Source organism: Lichenostomus cassidix, chromosome 3 (genome assembly GCF_008360975.1).
Source record: "Lichenostomus cassidix isolate B80296 chromosome 3, HeHo_3.0, whole genome shotgun sequence".
Lineage (NCBI taxonomy): Eukaryota > Metazoa > Chordata > Aves > Passeriformes > Meliphagidae > Lichenostomus > Lichenostomus cassidix.
In genome coordinates, this window is record NC_139483.1 from 11,079,847 (window position 1) to 11,100,227 (window position 20,381).

At 41.6% G+C, this 20,381-nt stretch overlaps 1 protein-coding gene across 6 annotated transcripts in view; it reads right to left on the reverse strand.

Moving 5' to 3' along the window:
* The window catches only part of MAP4K3 (mitogen-activated protein kinase kinase kinase kinase 3), a 66,307-nt gene extending 46,261 nt beyond the window's left edge, over window positions 1–20,046 (reverse strand). For 5 of the 6 annotated variants that reach the window (XM_085054468.1, XM_085054467.1, XM_085054466.1 and 2 more), the window contains exons 1-6: window positions 19,806–20,046; window positions 11,217–11,274; window positions 8,924–9,014; window positions 6,058–6,122; window positions 3,761–3,816; window positions 934–981 (exon numbers count right to left, since the gene is read on the reverse strand). In XM_085054468.1, the coding sequence (XP_084910594.1) occupies window positions 934–981; window positions 3,761–3,816; window positions 6,058–6,122; window positions 8,924–9,014; window positions 11,217–11,274; window positions 19,806–19,916 (429 nt within the window). In that variant the 5' untranslated portion in view covers window positions 19,917–20,046. Of the gene's footprint in view, window positions 1–933; window positions 988–3,760; window positions 3,817–6,057; window positions 6,123–8,923; window positions 9,015–11,216; window positions 11,275–19,805 lie in introns of those variants that run through there. The other variant, XM_085054469.1, reaches the window with a different exon arrangement.
* Between the last annotated feature and the right edge of the window lie 335 nt (window positions 20,047–20,381).

Here is a 20,381-nt window from a genome sequence, read left to right on the forward strand (position 1 = left end):
CTATAAAGTAAAATGGAAAGTATTTAATTTTGGTGCCTGAAGTAATCTTCATTCAGAAATTACTTTTGTGATTGCTCAAAACCCAAACATTCTTCTGCAGCCAGTAAGAACAACTTGGAATCAGGCTGCATGAAGGCAACTATAGTTGAAGCTGCTGAGGAAAAAAGAAACCAAAGCCAGCCAAACAAACAGCATGCAACAACACAAAAGAATATGATGATTTACTGTCAGATTTCCAGGAGGAAGCTTGCCAGGGTTAGAAGGGTTTTGGAAAGACTAGGTAGTAAAACTTCAGGAACAAAAAGTCAACAGGAAGCACCAGAGGGAAACTATAACAGAGTGTAAGAGTCTGAACAAGCCACTTTTGGTATACCTTTGCTGAGATGGAGATTTAAGTAAGTCAGTACTAATAGCCTGATTTGCAGCACCCTCTCTATTTTTAGCATGCGAGGGAGGGGACAGAAGTAGTCTGAGAACCACACAGAACAGCAGCCGCTGCCCTGCAATCTGCTCACCAAGAAGCAAGAAGCCAAAGCAAGAGCTCTGCTCACTAGCTGGTTCCAAAAGAAGGGAATATTGAGCTCCTTGGAAAAGCTATGGGAAAGAGCAAACCTTTCTTTTGCACAGAGCACACACCCTGACTGCCAGCTGAACACATACTGCTCTGGACACCAGCTGATGTCTAAATCTTACAGCACTGGTCCAAATAAACAGTATATGTGGCTCCAAGGAAGAGAACAAACCATTTCCATGCATGTATTTTAAAGAATTTTTTTTTTCTTCCATTGGGAGGAAACTTTTGTTTTATTCTAAGAGATTAAAAACTCCTACATGTTCAAAAATATACTGAAAATTGATACATAACAGTAAAGATAACTGGAGGTGATATAGCCTATTTTAAAAGCACCAAAAGCACCTTCAGTTTTCACTTACCTTTATATCTCTGTGCATTTTTCCTTTGCTGTGAAGATAATATAGTCCCTGCATAAAATATTTAAATAATAATTTAGTCCAACATTTTTCATTTGACATACGTTTCTTACTTAATTACCACATATATTTAGGATCCAATTCAATCATCTAAATGACTCACTGACTGAAGAATATTTTTATATTTCAGCACATCCTGCTGTAAATTTGCAGATTCAATAGATGTAGCAGCATATCTAATATCTTTATATAAAGTAGCATACCTAAATATCTTAATATAAAGATATTTAGATATTTATCTAATATCTGAAACACAGGATAGATGGAAATAATACCAATCACGACACCTATTGGAAGAAGAGTATTTCCCAAGCAAGTTTTCCTCTGGACATAGTAACTTTAACCTTTTTAGACCAGCTAATTACTGGTAAATTGCCTAAGAGTCTTCCATTTAGCATTCAGAGGACTGGACCACCGGTAAAGCTATCTCCTGTATCATGACATATTTCAGTCAAGCCTAGGAACATGCTAGCAGGCAGTGCTTTGAGTCCAACACCAGCATTCAACTCTATTTCATGAATTTTTGCAGAAGCATTTGGCTTCCTGGGTCTTGACAGTACCAAAACATTTTAAGACTCAACACAAGTCAGAAACTAAGTTTAAATTCTGGAAGAATTCTATAAAACCAAATCCCTGCATGACAAATCAGAGACCATGTCACTTTGGACACTACAGTCTTATCTCTAAAATTTTCTTGCAGGGTAAAACAACACACAAACATCTTCCTCACTCTCTGACTACGAACCTCCAGAAGGCTGGATGTTCATGGGAGATATCTATGTCATGACAGATTTTTTTTTTTTGCCAGTTCATGCAAGATATCACAGAGTTGACTGCAAAACTTGAAGTGTAATTAATCAAAGCATCTACCAAACCACTGCAACAATTGGCAGTAGGCAAAAGAGTCCCATGTACACTCCTTCAATCTCTGGATGCTACTGGTGCACAAAGTCGATTAATTCACAAACTTTTACCACTGCTCTGGAAGAATCTGAGATCATCATTTTCAAACTGAATGCCTGGAGACAAAGTACTTTAAAGGTCATATTTAAAGGACCCATATTTTCAGAATCAACCTCACTGATTCCAACCAAAATGGATAACAAGTGTTTTTTGAAAATGGATGATTCAATGGGCTTCTAAATACGAAGACTGAATGCCAACTTCAGGCATCTAAGTGAGACTCTGAATTCCTGGACACTGGTGGCAAAATTAATGTTGGACAGATTACTTCTCTAGATGGACAATGGCCTCTATTCTCAGACTTCTTACTAAGGAAAATGATGTTGCATTTTAAGTTGCAACAAGGTATCTGAAACTACATGCATTATATTTGGTAAGAGTATTATAAACATGTATTTACAGACCATTTAAAATACTGAAAAATGGGTCCATGTACATGTATTTTCCCACACACAATTTATACATATTAACCAAGGTATCTTCCCACACAAATACATGGTTTCATAAATTCCATTCTACACTACTCAAACACTCCTCCATATCAGAGAAAATTATGGATTTGATTGATGGACAATCTGGTGGATAAGGAATTGCCTAAATGATTGTATCCAGAGAGCAGTGGTAAACAAGCTCAATGTTCAGAGAGACAAGTGGTGTCCCTCAGGGCTCCATAATAGACTATTTAAACTCTTCATCAATGATATAGACAGGCAAATTGAGTACAGAGCAGCAAATTTGCAGAGGTTTCATAAGAAAGATGGGGACAAACTTTTTAGCAGGGCCTGTTGTGACAGGAAAAGGTGCAATGGTTCTCAAATAAAGGAGAGCAGATTCAGATTACATACAAGGAAGAATTCTTTTATCATGAGGGTGGGGAACCCCTGGAAGAGGTTGCAGAGAGAGGTGGTAGATGCCCCATCCCTGGAAACATTCACGGTCAGGTTGGATGGGGCTCTGAGCAACCTCATCCAGTTGAAGATGTCCCTACTCACTGCAGGGAGGTCTTTAAAGACTCCTTCTAACCCAGACCATTCTACAGCACTCTAAGAACAAAAGGGCTTAAAGACTCAAAAACCTTAATGCTCCCAGATCAGCCTGACCTGTAAGTTAAAAAAAAGCCATGTCCTGTAAGTCAGAAGTCAGCAATCTCTGGCACAGCATGGGGAGATGGTAAGTGGTAGCCAAGGGAGATGGCTTGGAACAGAGCTATCCTGAAAGAGTGTTTGAGAGAGGCAGCAGGTCTCAACTGATGGCATTCAACTGGTTTGCATTCACTACAAGTCGAGAACAACTGTTCTCTCACACAGAAGCAAGATATCCAACAAAAAAGCAGCTTCTGATTAAGTTTTATGTGTACTAAACCCGTAATTTAGGAAAGAAAAATGGAAGCCAGCATACCCACATGGAGAGGCTAATGACCTTGCCTTCAACATCTCAAGCACACAGGCAATTATTACTGCCACAAATCAATTATTAGATATGCAAAACTGAGTGTTTAAATTTTCCTACAAACGTGCAGTAACTAATTTATACTGCAACTAAAGACTAAGCAAACATGCTGCTTCCCCCCTTTTAAAAACAAATATAAAATTAAAAACAGAAAGACAAGAGTTTTCTTCAAATTATCCAGGGTAATTTGAGGTTATGCAATTATACAAATTTGTATGCTGTAATATGGGGCCACCTCAAAAGTCTGGGAAAAATGCTATGTTATCCAATTACTGCACTTCCATGGCATCACACATTATTTGTAGCTTTTAACACTTTTACATTAAAAGACAACCACAAGAAACTGAGGGCACACTACCTGTAGTGTTTCTCTGCTAACATAGGCAATCTGCTGCTCTGACAGTGGTCCAGTCACTGAAATGGAAAGGAAAAAGAAAAAAAAATTAAAATCTCAAAATCAGGAAAGATACTGCCCATTCCAAATTCATACCCCAATTACTTCCATTCACCCTGACAGGACCTTACACTGCAAGTCTCTAAGTAAATGTGCTTAGCCTTCACCCAAAATTGAGCATCCCACAGACCATCAAGCATGTTTTAAAGTCAAAAACATCCAGTCCCACTGGAACGGAAAATACTGATTCCTTCCATATTTAAATCTCATAATAACTAACAGGAAAAAGAAGCATAAGTAATGATTTAAGCCTAACTCTTTCCCCTGAACAAACCCATTGTGCTCTTCTATACAGGGCTGGACTTTCAACTCAGTGACTCAGAGCTGCAGCCAACTCTGTTCAGTCCCCTTTGAGCCCTGGGCAGTTCTTTGTACTGTTTGTGACCTCTCTCTCCTTCCATCCCTCCCACTGCCAGAGAACCTGCTTCTTCCAGCTTCTCAGCCTTTCTCTGAAATCAGCTGCCACCACTGCTGCTCCTGGGCCTGCCATACCAAGCACCTTCTCAAACTCCCTGTAAGCAGGTTCAGAAGTTTCTCAAGGGAAGAAGGAGTCTTTCTCTCCCTCAAGGGTCCAACTTCACTCAAGTCTCTTAGAGGAAAACAATTAAATTCTGAACAAATATACAAACCAAACAGTGAGTGGCAAGCAAAGAATAGTCTAACTCATCCCAGTCACTGGATTTTAATCCTGAGACTAAGTTTAAGGCCAGGAAATGCTGCCTTGACTGTAAGATTTTTGGGTTTTGCACAGAAAACAAAGTAGTTGGATGGAGTTTCTCAAAGGACATTGAAGGAGTAGGGAGTTAAGAACTAATCTAGATTAAAGAATTTAACTGCTTGGCTTCTACAAAACCATGTTAGTATCATGCAATATACATCTTCAAAGTAAGTCTAAATCCAACTTCTCTTCTCTGAAAGAAAAGCTCCAAACCCACACAAGACTATATATTGGCACCCACAGTAGGCATATCAAAGCATCTATTTTTGTTTTGACTTTTGTTTGAAATTTAATTCTGATTAACTTAAATTACTTGAGATTACAGAGGCCTGCAGTTCAATTGGAATAAGGCTCTTTAGAACACAATAAAGACCAGAAAAGAACCTTCCATTCTGACTACCAGCAGAGAAGCCAAAAATCAGCTGCAACGGGAAACCACTCCTGTAGACATCTGCTCAGGCATTTATGTGGCATGAGCTCATTTCCTACTCTACAGGTGTTCCACAAAACAAAGCCTATTAAACACCATGCTTTTCTCAAAATTAACAAAGAGGCAAAGGATCACCAAGGCCACACTCAAATGACTATGCCAGGAACATGGTGTGAACTTGTGAATTGGTGTTTCTTTTAATTGCACCCAAGGTAAATGTAAAAAGCTGCTTATGCACAAGAGACACTCACGTGTAAAATCTTCACAATTTAGAATATAGATGAATTTCCTCAATGAAAAACATCACTTGAGAACCACAATAGCCATTACTTACAACATACTCCTTTCCTAAACAAGTCTTAATTCCAGGGCAATAAAGTCCTTCAAACCTGATTTTGTCTCTTGAAAAATAGCAACCAATTGACTGATCCTGTCTTTATCCAATGGATTTAAAGTCAGCCCTTGTTTCTTTGACTGCTCACTGCATCCAAGTCTAAAGCAAATATAGAGACCACCTTTGCTTTTCATGTCACACACCCTGCTTAAAAAAAACTCTAAAAATTTTAAAATACCCTCATGGAACTACTGGTATACAAACATTCAAACAATCACTGTTTACAAAGAGTAAGAGCACCCATGCTAATCAGTCCATTTACCTAAGTTTCTGTGGGCAGTGGTATAAATTATACTAAAACAAAGTTCAAAAGCTCAAACAAAATGGCTATGAAGCAGCACAGCAGATCAAGACATCAATTTTTTATTTTTACAATGTAATATTGTCTAATTATACAGCCTTTGAAAAGCAGTGATGGGTATATGAGCTACTAAAGAGCAGAAATAATTTCTGCTGCTAAAAAAAAATCCCACTCTAGCAAACTTTTTTTACAAAACCCAAACCAATTAAGTAAAAACATAAGCTAAAATTGACCTCAAATGAATTATTATGGATACTAAATTTAGGATTCCTCCTCTCTAATTCCAAAACACTACAATCATTTCAATTTTTTGAAAATACACTGTACTTAGATTTTAAGGAATAAAGTCTTGACATACCATGATAAATATCCTGTAGAGAGCCACCTCCACAGAACTCCATGCAAATCCATAGCTTGTCTCGTCTAAAGAGTGAACAAAACCATTCATTAGCTGTCAGATTTGAAAAGAGCACTTGTAAAAGATAAGTCAGAGGACTCAAACACTATAAAGCACAACATAACATGATCTGTATTATGAGAAGTCAAATATTGAGTATAATTTAATCTTTATGTGACACTTCACTGTCTAAACAGTAACTAATGAAATAGCAAAAAATAGCTACTTAAATGAAGCAATAAAAACAGTATTAGTGAAACATTCACAGTGATTTTTGTTGAAATACATTTTTCTGAGAGTAGAGACAAAACAGATGTGGGTTTTTGTTTCTTCCTCATTTTCACTTCTCCTCCTCTTCTTTTTTCAGAGCATAGGAGTTAACACAAACAAGAAACAAACACAAAACAAAATGCCCCAGGGGTCTCTCTCAACCAAATTTCTTTCACAGCAAATTAAGCAAAACTCTAGTGCTTTAGTCATGGCTAGGCAGAGTGGAGCCCATGCTGTGGGTTAGTGCTTGCTCAGATGAAGTCTATTCCTTCAGAAATACCTATGGATATTTTTGGTGGCAGGGTCAGAAGGGAAGTTATTTAGTTCTTCTTCCCTTACTAAGGGAATCAATTCAGTTTGATTCACTGTACCTCCACAAAACATGTTTTCCAAGAATAGAGAGTGGTCTGAAGAATTCAAAGGTATCTTCTATTATGGCCATTAATTCTATTTTAACTCATTAATTTTCATTGCTAAGACGTGTGGCCACAAAAAGGCACTTTGGAGAGAAAAAAAATCTGGGACTTGCCTAGTCATTCCTGGCCATCAAAACACTCAGGGAGAAAAAAAAAATCCCATACAACCACCTTAGAGCAGACTGTAACACAGGACAACCAAAGGAAAGACTGATGGTTGCCCTGCAGCTTCCTGATGACCTGGTCTTGCATTCATAAAGCTCTGTTCCAACAGCTAAGACACATTTGTGGAAGTGTTTTTACAAGGCAGTGGTGTAACTGCTGAGCTTATCTCCTGAGCTGCAAACTGCAAGTATTTTCATCACCAGGTGACAGCTAGAATAGCTGCTGCTCCAAGGAAGAACTGTCTTTCTTGGATGTCCTCCCCTTTTATTTCCAGAGTCCACATGGCCCTCAAAGCTACATCCCAGCTGCTTCCTCTAGGGGTGGGAAAGATATTGTCCAAACAGTTCAGGAGCTTTAAGCAACAGAATTCCCTGGCTCTTAACTCCATACATTTCAAGGGGTCAATTAAAGCCTTGCTTGAAATAATATTAAAGCTTTCCACTGAAATAGCTGACCAAAGCCAGACACAGAAGCAGTGTGACAACCTGTGCACGAAAACAGAGTTAAAAAGAAGCACTGAAGAGACACCTCCAAGTCCCTTCTTTGCTCCCTGCAACAACGCAGGACTCAGGTAGGGACACTTTTGGGGGCAGTGGGCTCATGTGGCTGCACCCTGTTTGATGCAGTGTGGAAGTGGGAAGAAGCCAGAACACTCCCAGCAGCCTTGGGACAGCAGCAGAGCATCCACAAAGCAAGAGACATGAAGCACTTAAATGTTGTAAATTCTCACTTCTGCTTACTGGGCATTCACTTCCCAGTGTGCAAAAGCCTTACAGAAAACAAAGAACATAAGGGGATCAGAAGACCTGACTACATTTTTAATTTGTTATCTAGCTTTTTATCACTGTGCCTAAGCACTTTGAGACAGGTGAAGATGCCTGTAACGTCCAACAGTAACAGCATATACAATCATCTCTTTCTGCAGAGCATATGGCCAGAGCAGCAAGCAAAACAGAGACAGAATCAACAGTACTATTTAGTGTCTGCAACTTAACACCCAGGCTAACAGGAAGGCAGAAATGTCACTGTCTGAAAAATCCTTCCACAAACAGAAGAAATCCATGGGGAACAATATGCTGGTGAGTAGCAAGTATAGATAGGACAATGATACTTTTCTTATTGTTCTTAGCATTGAAATATGCTTGGAAAACAAAAGGTCTCAAAGACAGTGACTTGATTGCCCAGGCAAAAGAGAAGCACTCTGCCAAAGAAAGAGAAGAGAAACGAGTGTAAGAGAGTGACAAAATATATATTTGCCAAACTCTAATTCTGGGTCTCCAAAGGTATACTTTGATACTCTGAGACAAGAGGGAAACTTTTTTTAAAAGAAAAAGCACCTCTAGCCTCAATATAGGAGAAGACGCAGTGTTTCAATATAAAAATGTTAAAAGAAGTTGAATGCAACAATAGTAGTTGTGCACAATCTGCTTTCACATGACAATTTAGAAAATCATTAGAAACAGCTTTTTACTAGTTATACCAAGCCATCTGTTCCCACTATGACTGGTTAAAAGAAGCAGCTGATAAGACAACTGAATATATTTGTCAATGCTTCTACAATGTAAATAACCTCACTTCCAGGAACAAACACAAAACCTTCACATTCTGGTCAGAACTTCACATGTTGGAAAAACAGACATTCTACTGAAACAGATTTAAAAGGTATTATATACACTGACTCATCATACTTGTCATACTTCCACTTAATTTTCCACTTACATATTAAATTCAAAGCTTTTAAGCATCAACTCATTTGCAAGGAAACATGACTACATGGTCACTGAATGATTTTGCTGGGAGAAAGATTATTTAGAGACACTACAGTAAATAGAACAGATTTGAAGGTGAATGAAAAAAATACACAAGTGGATAATACTTACTTGGTAAATTATACTTTGCCTATGTCACCTTACAGATATGCCCTTTACAAGGGGACAGGGACACATTTTTAAGTGAGCAAAAGAAACAAACTGTACCTGAGATAGCTGCCAAAATAAGCAACAATGTTCGGATGTTTACAGTCTTTCATCATAATGATTTCCTGCTGCACAACAGCAAAATCTTCTCCTGAAATGCAGTAGAACAAGTATTTTCATTGGCCTGGGTTACACTCACATCTTAACTTTCAGCACATGTTTATAAAATAAACATTCTTAGTAATTAAGACTAATTATCTGCAAGCTTCACAGACATAAATCAGCTGTAAATCAGTATTTATTAGCAAGGGCTTAGCAATAAGCAAATATATTCTTAAGTTTCATTCTGGGACAGATGGACCTCACGTCTGCTGATAGCTCTTTACAATATTGGCCATAGCTCTTTCTAAAGCCCTTATTTTCCCTGAGACCCCACTGTGTCCATCTGCATATGCCCTGCCAATAGCCTGGGTTCTTAAAAACACAACAAAACTTTGCTATTTTTGGCCACATGCCCATACTTGTTAGTTCATCTTCCTAAGCAAAACAAACAAAAAAAAAACCCACCAAACCACTCACTAGCAGGCTGCTGCTGCAACATTTCAGCAGACTCCACAAAAATGGAAATTTATGGACTGTGAATAACTCACATTCAGAAAACACTGACACAGGTGTGGCGTTTACTTGATCTCACTATTTGGTACCATGGTTTTCCCAGTCTTTCTATTAAAGGTTCTTACCAGATGTGTACACTGAGAATATCATGTGTGAAACTGAAAATACAACTGGGATGTTTTTCTCTTGGGAATGTTTTAAGTTTCTTCCAGTACGTTAACATATTGATGATGTATCCATTCAGTTATAAATAACCAGAAATATGATATTCCCATGTATTTTATTTAACTGATAGCAAATTTCAAATCATAAGCTTCAAGTTAACATCTATTTGCAGTGTGTTGCTGATGGCATCCTGTCTCCTGGCTAGACTTTGAAACATGCAGACACTCAAGAACAAAGAAATTATTTAAATTATTTTCACATATGGACCTCTGTGAAAGAACACAATCCCTCCAGTACATGACCAGCACTTTCACTGCATTCAAAATAAAAACAGCATAAAGCTTTAAAGCAACTGCCTAAACATTATTAAGCCTGAGTCTGCACACTCTACTCCAATCTGTAAAACTTTCAAAACAGGGCAGCTGAAGCCTATTCCCTGACCACCACTCAGGTGGTCCAAAGGCTGCCAAAAATATTTAACTGCAAGATGTCAGTCGTTCACCCACCACCACAGCATGAGACAAGTTAGCCCAGCTGCAGCGCATCCCCAGGCTCTGCTCACAGCACAATTCTCATGCTTAGCTTAGCTGGACTGATAACTCATGTCATGCAGAGCAAAGGACTCCAGCAATAGGAATTGACATGAAAAAATAAAGCAGCACAACTAGACAGGAGCATCTGAGATCACACTTCAGTGTGAGGAAAAGTAGTGTGAAAACATACACTTTTTGAACTACCTAGTAACATACTGTCCTGTCTTTAACTTTTAAATGTGCCTGCATTATGAAAACACAACATTTCTAACCATTTCCAGAATTGAAAGGGAAAAACAATGGAAAAAACTAATACTGTCTTTCCCTTCTAGCCCACATAAACCATAAGGATCGCACCAAGTAGTTAAAATATTACACACACACACCCCAACATTAAATCTGGAAATGGAACACCAACAGTTAGAAGTTAAACAAAAACTCTGGATATTTTACTTCCCAGATTAGTCTTATTCAACAAGCCAACTCTTATTAATACAGCAGACTTTGCAGGCTAAGAATTCATCTGTAGGGCACATGTTCTCTGTGAAATCACAACAGAAGCACAGTTCAAGCATAAATCTAGCAGACAGTGAAGTCCTAATCAGAGCCTCCAAAAGATTTTCAGGAAACATACTCAACTTCCAGATACTAATGTTCAGCTATTATTTCACCCCTCATTTCATTTCTCCCTCTACCCTTTTACCAGGTGAGCTCTTTTCTGCCTTGCTGTCTTCCTAATTTCTTTTGTTCTAAGGCTTTTATACCACGTGTATTGAACACAGTAATTAAGACAAAAAACCCTGCAACTCTCACGGAAATTTTAATCAGCTTTCACTTATTACATTTGTCCTCCAATTACATTTTTCCTCTTAACATCTTCCTTGTCATTTTTTTTTACAACAGTGTCTTTTTTCCTACAATAGAAGTCAACAATTCTCTTCTTTCAATAAGTGGACTTGATTGATTTTTTTACAATTGTTATCTTAAGCACAAAAAAATATTTAGTTTCCGTGGCCTCCTTCAGTTAAAAAACCACTTACCTGGTTCTAGTTTTATTACTTTAATTGCTGCAAGCTCTCCTGTGTTGACATTTCGAGCCTGTAAAAAAAAAAGGATCATTTAGAAAGCAGAACGCAGCACACACCTCTGCATTCTTGACTTGATGTTCTCTGACAGCACGTTGTCAAAGAGGAACAGGGGTTTAACACAGTGAAACCACTTGTTGGGGAGCACTAACAGCTGATTTGCACTGAGAGCTGAAGCTTTAAGTCTGCTCAGGAAACTACAATGCCACACAACAATTATGCAAGTCCTCGACCATGCTGTGCTTTCACATTAAAATCCATAAACCAACTACTGAGAGACTGAAATTCAGATGTAACACACATGGGTCTCTCAGCAGACAAGGGACCCAGGGGACATCAAGGACTGTACCCTGCAGGGTGGGACCACTTATAAGGCTCCCACAAGAGCAATGCAATGCTTCTTCCCCACTTTTCACTGCATGCCATACCCCTTGGACCTTACTCTCCAACAGCAACAGCATCCTCCCCTCGTTGCAAAGGGTTCAAAAAAGCAAGCCAGCACAAAAGGAGTTAGGGAGCATTCCCTCAAAACGTTCCCGTCAGACACACAGCAGCTCTGGAACCAACTGCAGCAGCAATGACTCAAGAGCTTCACTGCATTTTCACACAGAATATTCTGAGTTGGAAGGGCTCCACAAGGATCATCAAGTGCAGCTCCCAAGTGAATGGCCCATACAGGTGTCAAACTCCCAGCCTTGATGCCATTAATACCATGTTCTGACCAACACAGCTCTGTCCTGCAAAGGCTTCAGTTCTACTGAGCAACCAAGGAAGCTACACTTTTTAAAAAGCCTTTAAGAAGCAACATAAATTATCATTAAAATGATTTCTCTTCTACAGCTGTTGCATTGGACTTCTAATTGAAAACAAGAAGCCATTTGCCCAGTGCTTTCAGAGCATTTCTGTGCCCCTGAACTCAGCCATGGGGAGAAGGCAACAAAGCTGCTTCCCAGCACACAAGCAGCAGCAGCAGCTCCTGAAGGATGCCCAGCTACAGGCTCTTCTGTCCCCAAGGCAGGCTTGGTACCTGTAGCTGCACAGAATAGCCCATGCTATCCCCTACAGGATATCCCTACTACAGGGCTCACAGCCTGCTTTTGCAAAGGTCAGAATTACAGAATTTACAGACGTAGCCGGGGCCCACCCTGTAAGCTGCTAACAGCCTCATTTAACTCACTTTAGGAAGTCAGGAATTTGTACCTTTTATGGACTCAGCAAATATGTGTAAGGTTTGTTACATGGCAGCTTGGGACCTTGTTGTGGAACCAAAAGTGAAGGGGCAAATACCCCTAAGACTAAAAAGTAACTAGCAATAAAGTCTGGAAATAAATGCAGAGGGTATTCCTATGTTTAGAGATTTACCCAGCTCACTCCTTGTACAGCTGATCTCAAACCTCTCACTATTCTTTGGTGTGGCAACACTGCTGCAATGCTGGGAGTATTGGCATTTGCAAATAATTTGCAGGCAGAGTGTTAGGGATGGATTCTGAGACCAGTGAATCCTGTAAAAGTCAAGGAGTAGTCCAAACCTGATTGACTGTGGAAAAAACAGTTAACAAATGAATTCTCTCTGGCAGCCTTCCCTGTAAGTCATTATTTATCCAACCCAGCAATGGCAGCAATGTCTCCATCCATCACTGGTGGAAAAAGGATGCACAGACATTAAGAACAGCAGAACATGAGTTCCTTTAATCTGTAGCAGACAGTAAAGGCAACACATGACAAAGTGCCACTGCTGAAGCATGAGCTAGGATTTTGACTCCTTATTTCTTCTCCCAACATATTCTCTTCATAGCAAGGAACAAACAGAAGTAAAATGTCCATCAATCAAACATCAGCACTTTTTAATCTCCATGATAAACAAGAAAAATTATTGATGCTTTAACAAAGACTTGTGATCATCAGGGAGTCTTGTTAACACTTACAGACTTGTTTTAAGGCAACATGTGCTAATAAGATAAACATTGAGATACAATTATAGTGGATACAAGTGAGAAAATCCTGAAGTTATACATCCTGCACAAGCCAGGATGGAAATATTTCCCAGGCCACAGAAACATTGCTCATAACCTTTTTGTTTTATTTATTTTTAACAATACTGTATCCAGCTGTCAGGAGTTTGTGTCAGTGACTATAGTTCCATAGGTCACTACACTCGGCAGAGTGCTGTGGCAAGGAAAGAAAGATAGAAGGCAGGTATGAGCTAGCAACAATTCTAAAACAAATTTGGTTAGAACATATGAAGAGACTCATCAAAAAATCTTACATGGTGGTGATGCCAAAAAAACCCCAAAACAAACCTATCACTAGTAGACAGACAAATCTATAGGTACAAGATACAGAAGCAGGAGATGTAAGATGCCAACCAAAGAAACAGAGTCAGAGCAGCCAGCAGCCTTCCCAAACCTGCACTAGTAACACCTTGAGGCTGATTCAGCTCCCTCTCACTGCCAAGGGATTTCACCTTCAATGTCACGTTTTCAAAAGAACAGTTTGAGTTGTGGGCAGTAAAGCACAAACCTTGTGTCTTTTCACCCTCAGCTTAGGCATTTCTTCCTCCCTTCAGTACAAGCATTAGTGGGACTCTTTGGTCAGTGGGTCATTCTCTGAGCCAGTATCTTCCTGAGCTTATGAAAGCCAGAAAGGAGGAACAAAATCTGATTTAAGGCAGGTCACCAACACCTTCAGCAACAGCAGGCTACCCTGTGCTTAAGGACACAGATTAAAAAAACATGACTCTAAGCTGAGAATCTGAATAAGTTATAACTTTGCATCTTCTTCCATTTGGATGATCAGCATTGAAGGTGTTATCCAAAGTAGGAATACGAATTGCCTTTGTTAATCTGAGTATATAAAAAGATTATTCTGATTGTAGTGACACAAGGGTTCATTGCAAAGGCTAGAGATGAGAATGAGGTACCCCTGACAGGTTTTACTAGATCTCAAACACCTTTCAAATTATCAGCTGTGAAGCAATTCCACCTCCAAGCTCAAATGAGAGACTGAGAATGACTGAAGCACCATATGGTTCTCAACACCAATTGGAGCTGGCTCTGACCCTAAATTTGGGGGTGCTTGTGTATGTACCACGCAGCACCTCAAAATGAAATTGCCAATTGCTTATGGGTTTTGAGACTCGAGAATCAATCAGGAGTAGGTGGGTGAAGAACGATTTCAAACAAGTACTTTTGAGCTGACAAAATGCAACTAAAATTGTGAAGAAGCTCACAAAAGAAAACCCAGGTTCATTTTTTGTTACCACTTACACTCTTATGTGCTCTAACTCCCAGCCTTTGTGATGCTGAGGTTTACAGTATCCACCCGTTTCCATGAGCAGGATCCTTCAACCCCTTCCTTCAAATGCAGATTTCACTGTGTCAATGGGAATGCATTATATACAAGTTTCCTAGAGGCAAAGACTAGCCTACAATGCTTGCATCTACATGCAGACACTTTACAAAATGTGTACAGCATTTATACAATGTCTGCTCTTGGAAATTATAGAAGGACACTAATTCTATCAGCAGCTGAAAGAACGACACTCTTCCAGAGATCCAAACTGCTATCTGAAGAGGAGTTTCAAAAATTCCACCAACTGCTAGGTCAAGCTGAAGAAACGCTACCTAATTAAACAGGAAATAATTACTAGTGTACTCTATAACAACAGTAGGATATCAGATAAAAAGTTTATATAAAACACTGCCACCAACTACAAATAAAAGCTTAAAACTATCAGGCTTTGTGTATCCTTCAAATGGAAACTGATAATATAAAGCATATAATGCTGCAACAAAGCCAAAAAGGCAAAGTCTAAGACAGGGGCTTCTGGGTTTGACCACTTCCTGTGTGAATTATTGAACAAAATTATTTTAAAGCAAGCCACTACTTCATTGGATAACTGGTCCCCATGTACAAAGGAAGCTTCCTGAGCCTGATTAGCTCTGCTCTTCAGGAAAATGCACCCAAATGACTCCCCAACCCTCTTGCTTCCAGCCCTTAGAGCCCTTCTCTTCAGCCCCTCTCAAACCCTCACAACTCCCACAGCTAAAAATTATTAGCTTCCACATCCTCATTGAAAGTGTGATACCACAACATGACAGAGTGACAACTTCATAAAGCAATGCTTTGATAAAGTTGATGTTAAACAAAAACCTCTGTGCAAGGCACAGATTACTGGTTAAGGAAACCACAGTCCCAGAAACTAAGCCCTCTAGTACTTATTCAGTGCAGTAAAAATGGGATGGCAAAACACCCACCCCCTTTCTGCCTACCTAACAAGCTTCAAAAACTAATTAAAGCCGAATAGAGAGATGTCAAAACATAGACATTTATTCCTAACAAAGTCAAGAAGCTTCAAAAGCTGCAATGTCAGTCAGGAAGAAAGGAAGACTAAATGCCTATCAAAAAAGCACACAGCTAAAAGACACAGTTTCAACATTTCAGAAGCAGCAAACTGAAGAAGAATTGCTGCCCTACTGGATCACCCCAGCAAAGAGAAGCAAAGGCACACACATGCAGAGAAGAGGACTGCAAAATGGAAGTTCATCAAAATTCAGGTTCATCTGGCCTGGACATGTTCTCTTCCAGCAACACACAGAAGCTCTATCAGCAACCAGGCCCCCCCAAAATATGGATGATAGCAAAAAGCAGTAACTGTCATCAGGTATTCCCCAGAGATACCCAGAGAACCTTAAGTTTTCAGCATAAGGCAGTTAAGCTGATGGATACAAGACTTCCCTCACCAAAACCAACCTCCCTGCCAAAGGGCTGGGGAACAAAAAATCAGGCTTTCCTTTTCTGAAAAATGAGACCTCAAGCCAAGTGCACCCTACCGAGTTATGTGCCATTTGTTATCTGGCTGAAGCTATAAATGCCAAAAAGAACTGAAATAAGGCAGACACAGTATAATAGATAATCTCTGTAGGAACAATAATCTTGCTAATAATCACAACTGTTTGAATTTCAGTAAAGGGAAAAGTAAAAGAAGGGCCTTTCTTGTAGTAATGTGCTGAAAATCTTTGGAAGGGTCCAGCTGCACTAGACAAATGACCTGTGAGATGACAAATGAAGTTCATCCTTCATTAAATCAAAGCAATGAGTTTTTTTTCAAGATATGCTGCGATATAAATCAATCACATCAATGAAAATAATGGACCTACAGTCACCTCAGAAAATACTTCCAAACTCTATGCAGTTACAACCAAATCCAAAGGTACAAGGATGGGGTAAAACAGGAAACCTAACAATACAGTCTCTGTCAGAAAACCCTGTGAAAGCACTTGTAAGTGCTTAAAAGAAACCTTAAAAGAATGGCACAACTCACAGAGTATCTGGGACTAGGGACTGTTAGAATGGGAATTTCACACCAAGAGACAGGAAAGTCTTCCTAAATGTGACAAGGATAAATGCAGAGCAAATTAAGCAACTGCCTCATCTAACTTCAGGAATATTTGCTGAAACTGAGCAGGACAGGACATTATCTCTGTTTCACAACCAATAAACCCTAATTCTTCTTTTACACCTTGATGACCACCCTATGCAATTAAATTCTTTGCAACTGTGAAATATAGAAACACAAAACCAGAAATTATCTGCACAAGGGATACATGAAGAACTAAGCAATTCAGGTAACACTTCATCTCTTTCAACTAATTTGCAGTGGTGCTAGTTAGAATATACACATTATTGTTGAGTGTGAATATTTAATAGAGAGCTAATGGGATGAACAAGTTACCCATTACCTTTCTTGTGATGAATCCATTATGCTTTGCTCCAAGGCCTCTTTCAAAGCTGAACTTTGGTGGGAGTGCAGACAATTATAAAATATTGGCTTGAGCCAAAAATCCGTACTGGCAGTGCACTGACATGTCCCTTTCCAGATACCTGCCTAGAGAGCAGGTCTCGTAGCAGCAAGATTGTATCCATCTGACCCACATCCTCCTTCCCTTCCCATCTCCCTAGCTCAGTCCACACCACCAGCTCTTACGCCAAATATAATAAACTCGAGAATAGAGACTCTGCCTCTCTTTTCTTCAATATATATAATTTATCTTTTTTAAAACAAAACAAACATTTAAACCATGCCTTGCTCTAGCTCAGTTCAACTAGAACAGAGTAAGGGAAATAGATGATACTCTGCTCTGCATTCATCTCCTCAATGCTTTGCCAGGAAAGCAGGTTCCAGAAAGTCCGCATTTAGCAAGACTCAGCATAACAAGACTGTCATCTTATGAAGGCAATAATCCCTACTTGCTAGCAGCAGAAACACTTTCCTACGTGGCTCTCTCTGCTAAGGGGGTAAAACCACAAATTACAGCTTGAAGCTGCCTGAGTACATGCAGTGCTTGAAACCACTCTGCTGAAATCCCACCATTGATGAGCACCATTGTCACATTGGTGATTTCAACTCCACACAATTATTTCATCAACCTCAAAGTTCACCTACAGGTGACAGGTGAAGGAAAAAAAAAAAAAAGGGGCTTTATGAAACCACTCACAAACATAAGATAAGGCATTAGTACGCTCACATGTGGATGACACTTCAGACTATATTGCTACTTCTTTGTCACATTAAAAATAACTGGCTTTCATTGTTGCTTTTGGGCTACTTTTATGCTCCACTTTGAAGACACCTTGGGCAAGACATTGCCTCAGAATGAAACAGGCAATAACCCACACAGGAGAAATGCACCTCTCATTGTCCCTACAGTGTCCACAATCTAATCAGAAAACACCTCTCATCTAGATGAAATAATTATAATACCAGCCTAGTGTATCCTGGTCCTGCTCTATCACCTTCTATCTCAGCTGGTACAGACACATTGTAAGCATCAACAAATCCACTCTACACTACAAACAAGAAAAAGTCACAAGCAGTGCCAAACACTGGCCACTCACAGAGCACCAAACTGAAGGTTACTGCAATTTAAGTATGATAAAACATCAACGAAACCTTCACAAATCCAATTAAATTTAACAGGTTTCACATGCACGGTGGTATTGCATACATAAATATTCAAAACTCTGTAGCTGGAGGTAACATCCTTAAAATGAAGCCATAAAGACAAGCGACATGGTTAATTCACATCCATCAAAATCACATACAAAGCACTGAAAAAAATCTGATTGATAAGGTATCAGAGCCAATATGCCAGTTAGAAACTGGAGCAGAAAGAGACATGCACAACATAAAAGAGTTTGCAGAAAAACAAAAACACAGAGCATAAGGCAAGTAGACTTGGACAAGTAAAACGTCAGCATAGTACACAAACACTCAAAGAAAGCTGGCAAGGTGGGGCAAACAACACAAAACCCCCTTTCAATTAAACAATTAATAAAGCACAGAGTTAGCACACCAAGAGTGCAGTAACAAGAGGATTTAGATCCTGAAACTTCAATGGCGTTTAAGCAAGATGAGATTAAACCAAAACCAGCCCAATCCAAACAAGACTTCATTCTAGGCACATTCACTTAAAAGTGAAAGGTAGCATTAGCACTAGTTCTGTGCATCTCAAATTGTGGAATGGCTCTGCATGTTTCCCCACAGTCCTGCCTACCAATACAAATTTCCTTAAACACAGACATGATGTGTGTGATGACAAAAACAGGCCAGAAGATGCTTGGAAAGCACACGGTTCAAATAACGCTTCCACCAGGCTGCACATGACAAACTTCAGCTCTCCCTTCTGCTCCAAAGCCAAAGAGGAGCTGGTAACAACCACTGTCATCCTACCCAGAGAGGGGCTGCCACATCCCAACAGGCAACTGGACACACAAATAACAACATACACTGGCAGAGCAGAGAAAAACGACGAAATACACTATAGAGCATTCAAAAAATCTCCTCAAAACCCCATCCGAATTATGATCAGCTGCTTTTGCTTTAGCTTTGATTTTCCTCCGTTTGTTGAAGTTAGGTCGGAATCCTGGAAGGCTCTCATCCTAACGACACCAGTTTGCCCTCCACACGGTCAGAGTCCCGTTTCACACCGACACAAACACAACATCCACCGGCATTCCCACATAAGACGGCGACGGGAGCAGGAACCGGGATTCACACGATGACATTTGGGCTGCAACCGAGCGAGCAAGCCCCCCACAGCCCTACAGCCCCCGGCTCGCTCTAGAAGGGACCCGATCCCCAAGCTCTGCCCGTGACACAGCCTCCCCAGCCGGCACCGGCCAGAGCCGGCCGCCGGGGAGGCTCCACGGCCGCCGGGAGCCGGGACAGGGCCGGTCCCGCACCGCCTGCCCCGCAGCGCCCAGGCGGCCCCGGGGGTTCCCTTAAATCAGGGTCGCTGCCTCGCACGGCTCTGTGGCGCTGGGGACGCGGCGGGGCGGGCAGGGCGGCAGGGCCAGGCGCTCAGCGGGGCCGTGCCGGGGCGGCAGCGCAGACCCCGCCGGAGGGGGGCAGCCTCGCCGGCCTCGGAAGGGCCGGGGGACGTCGCGGGGTGACGGAAGCCCGCATCTTGGAGGAGCCGGCTGCTTGACAGCGGCAAGGGGGACACAGGCGACACCCCCGCCGGGCCGCGGTGCGGCACCCACCTTGTAAACGTCGCCGTAGGTGCCGCTACCGATGCGCTGGATGAGCTCGAAGTCCTCCTGGGGGTTGCGCCGGGACAGGTCGCACACCCGCCCGCCTCCGCCGCCGCTCATGGTGCCAGGGGAGGCCCCGCTCGGCCGCGACCCCCCGGGCCCCGGGCGGAGACGGGGAGCGAACGCGGCGGCCCCGAGCGCTCACCGCCAGCGCGCAGCCCGCCCCGCCAACATGGCGTCCGCCGCCGCTGCGCGCAGGCGCGGGACAGCGCCCGCCTTCCTTCCCGGGGCCGTGCGTCCTGCGCGTGCGCGGCGCTGGCCCGGGCCGTGGCGGACCCGGTTCCCTCACGGCCCGACGGCCCCGCCCCGGCGGGGAGCGGCATCGCGGGCCCGGGGACCGCCCTCGTCCTAGGGCAGAGCCGGAGCGGGCAGCCGGCACCCTCTGCAGCCGGGCCCGTGGCGGGAGAGCCCGCGGGTCCGGCTGAGGACTCGCAGATTCACCAGCCCCGGGCCCGGCGCCGCTGCAGCACCGGAGCCCGAGCGCACCGCGGTGCTGTCCCCGTGCACCAGGGACCGCCTCCCCTG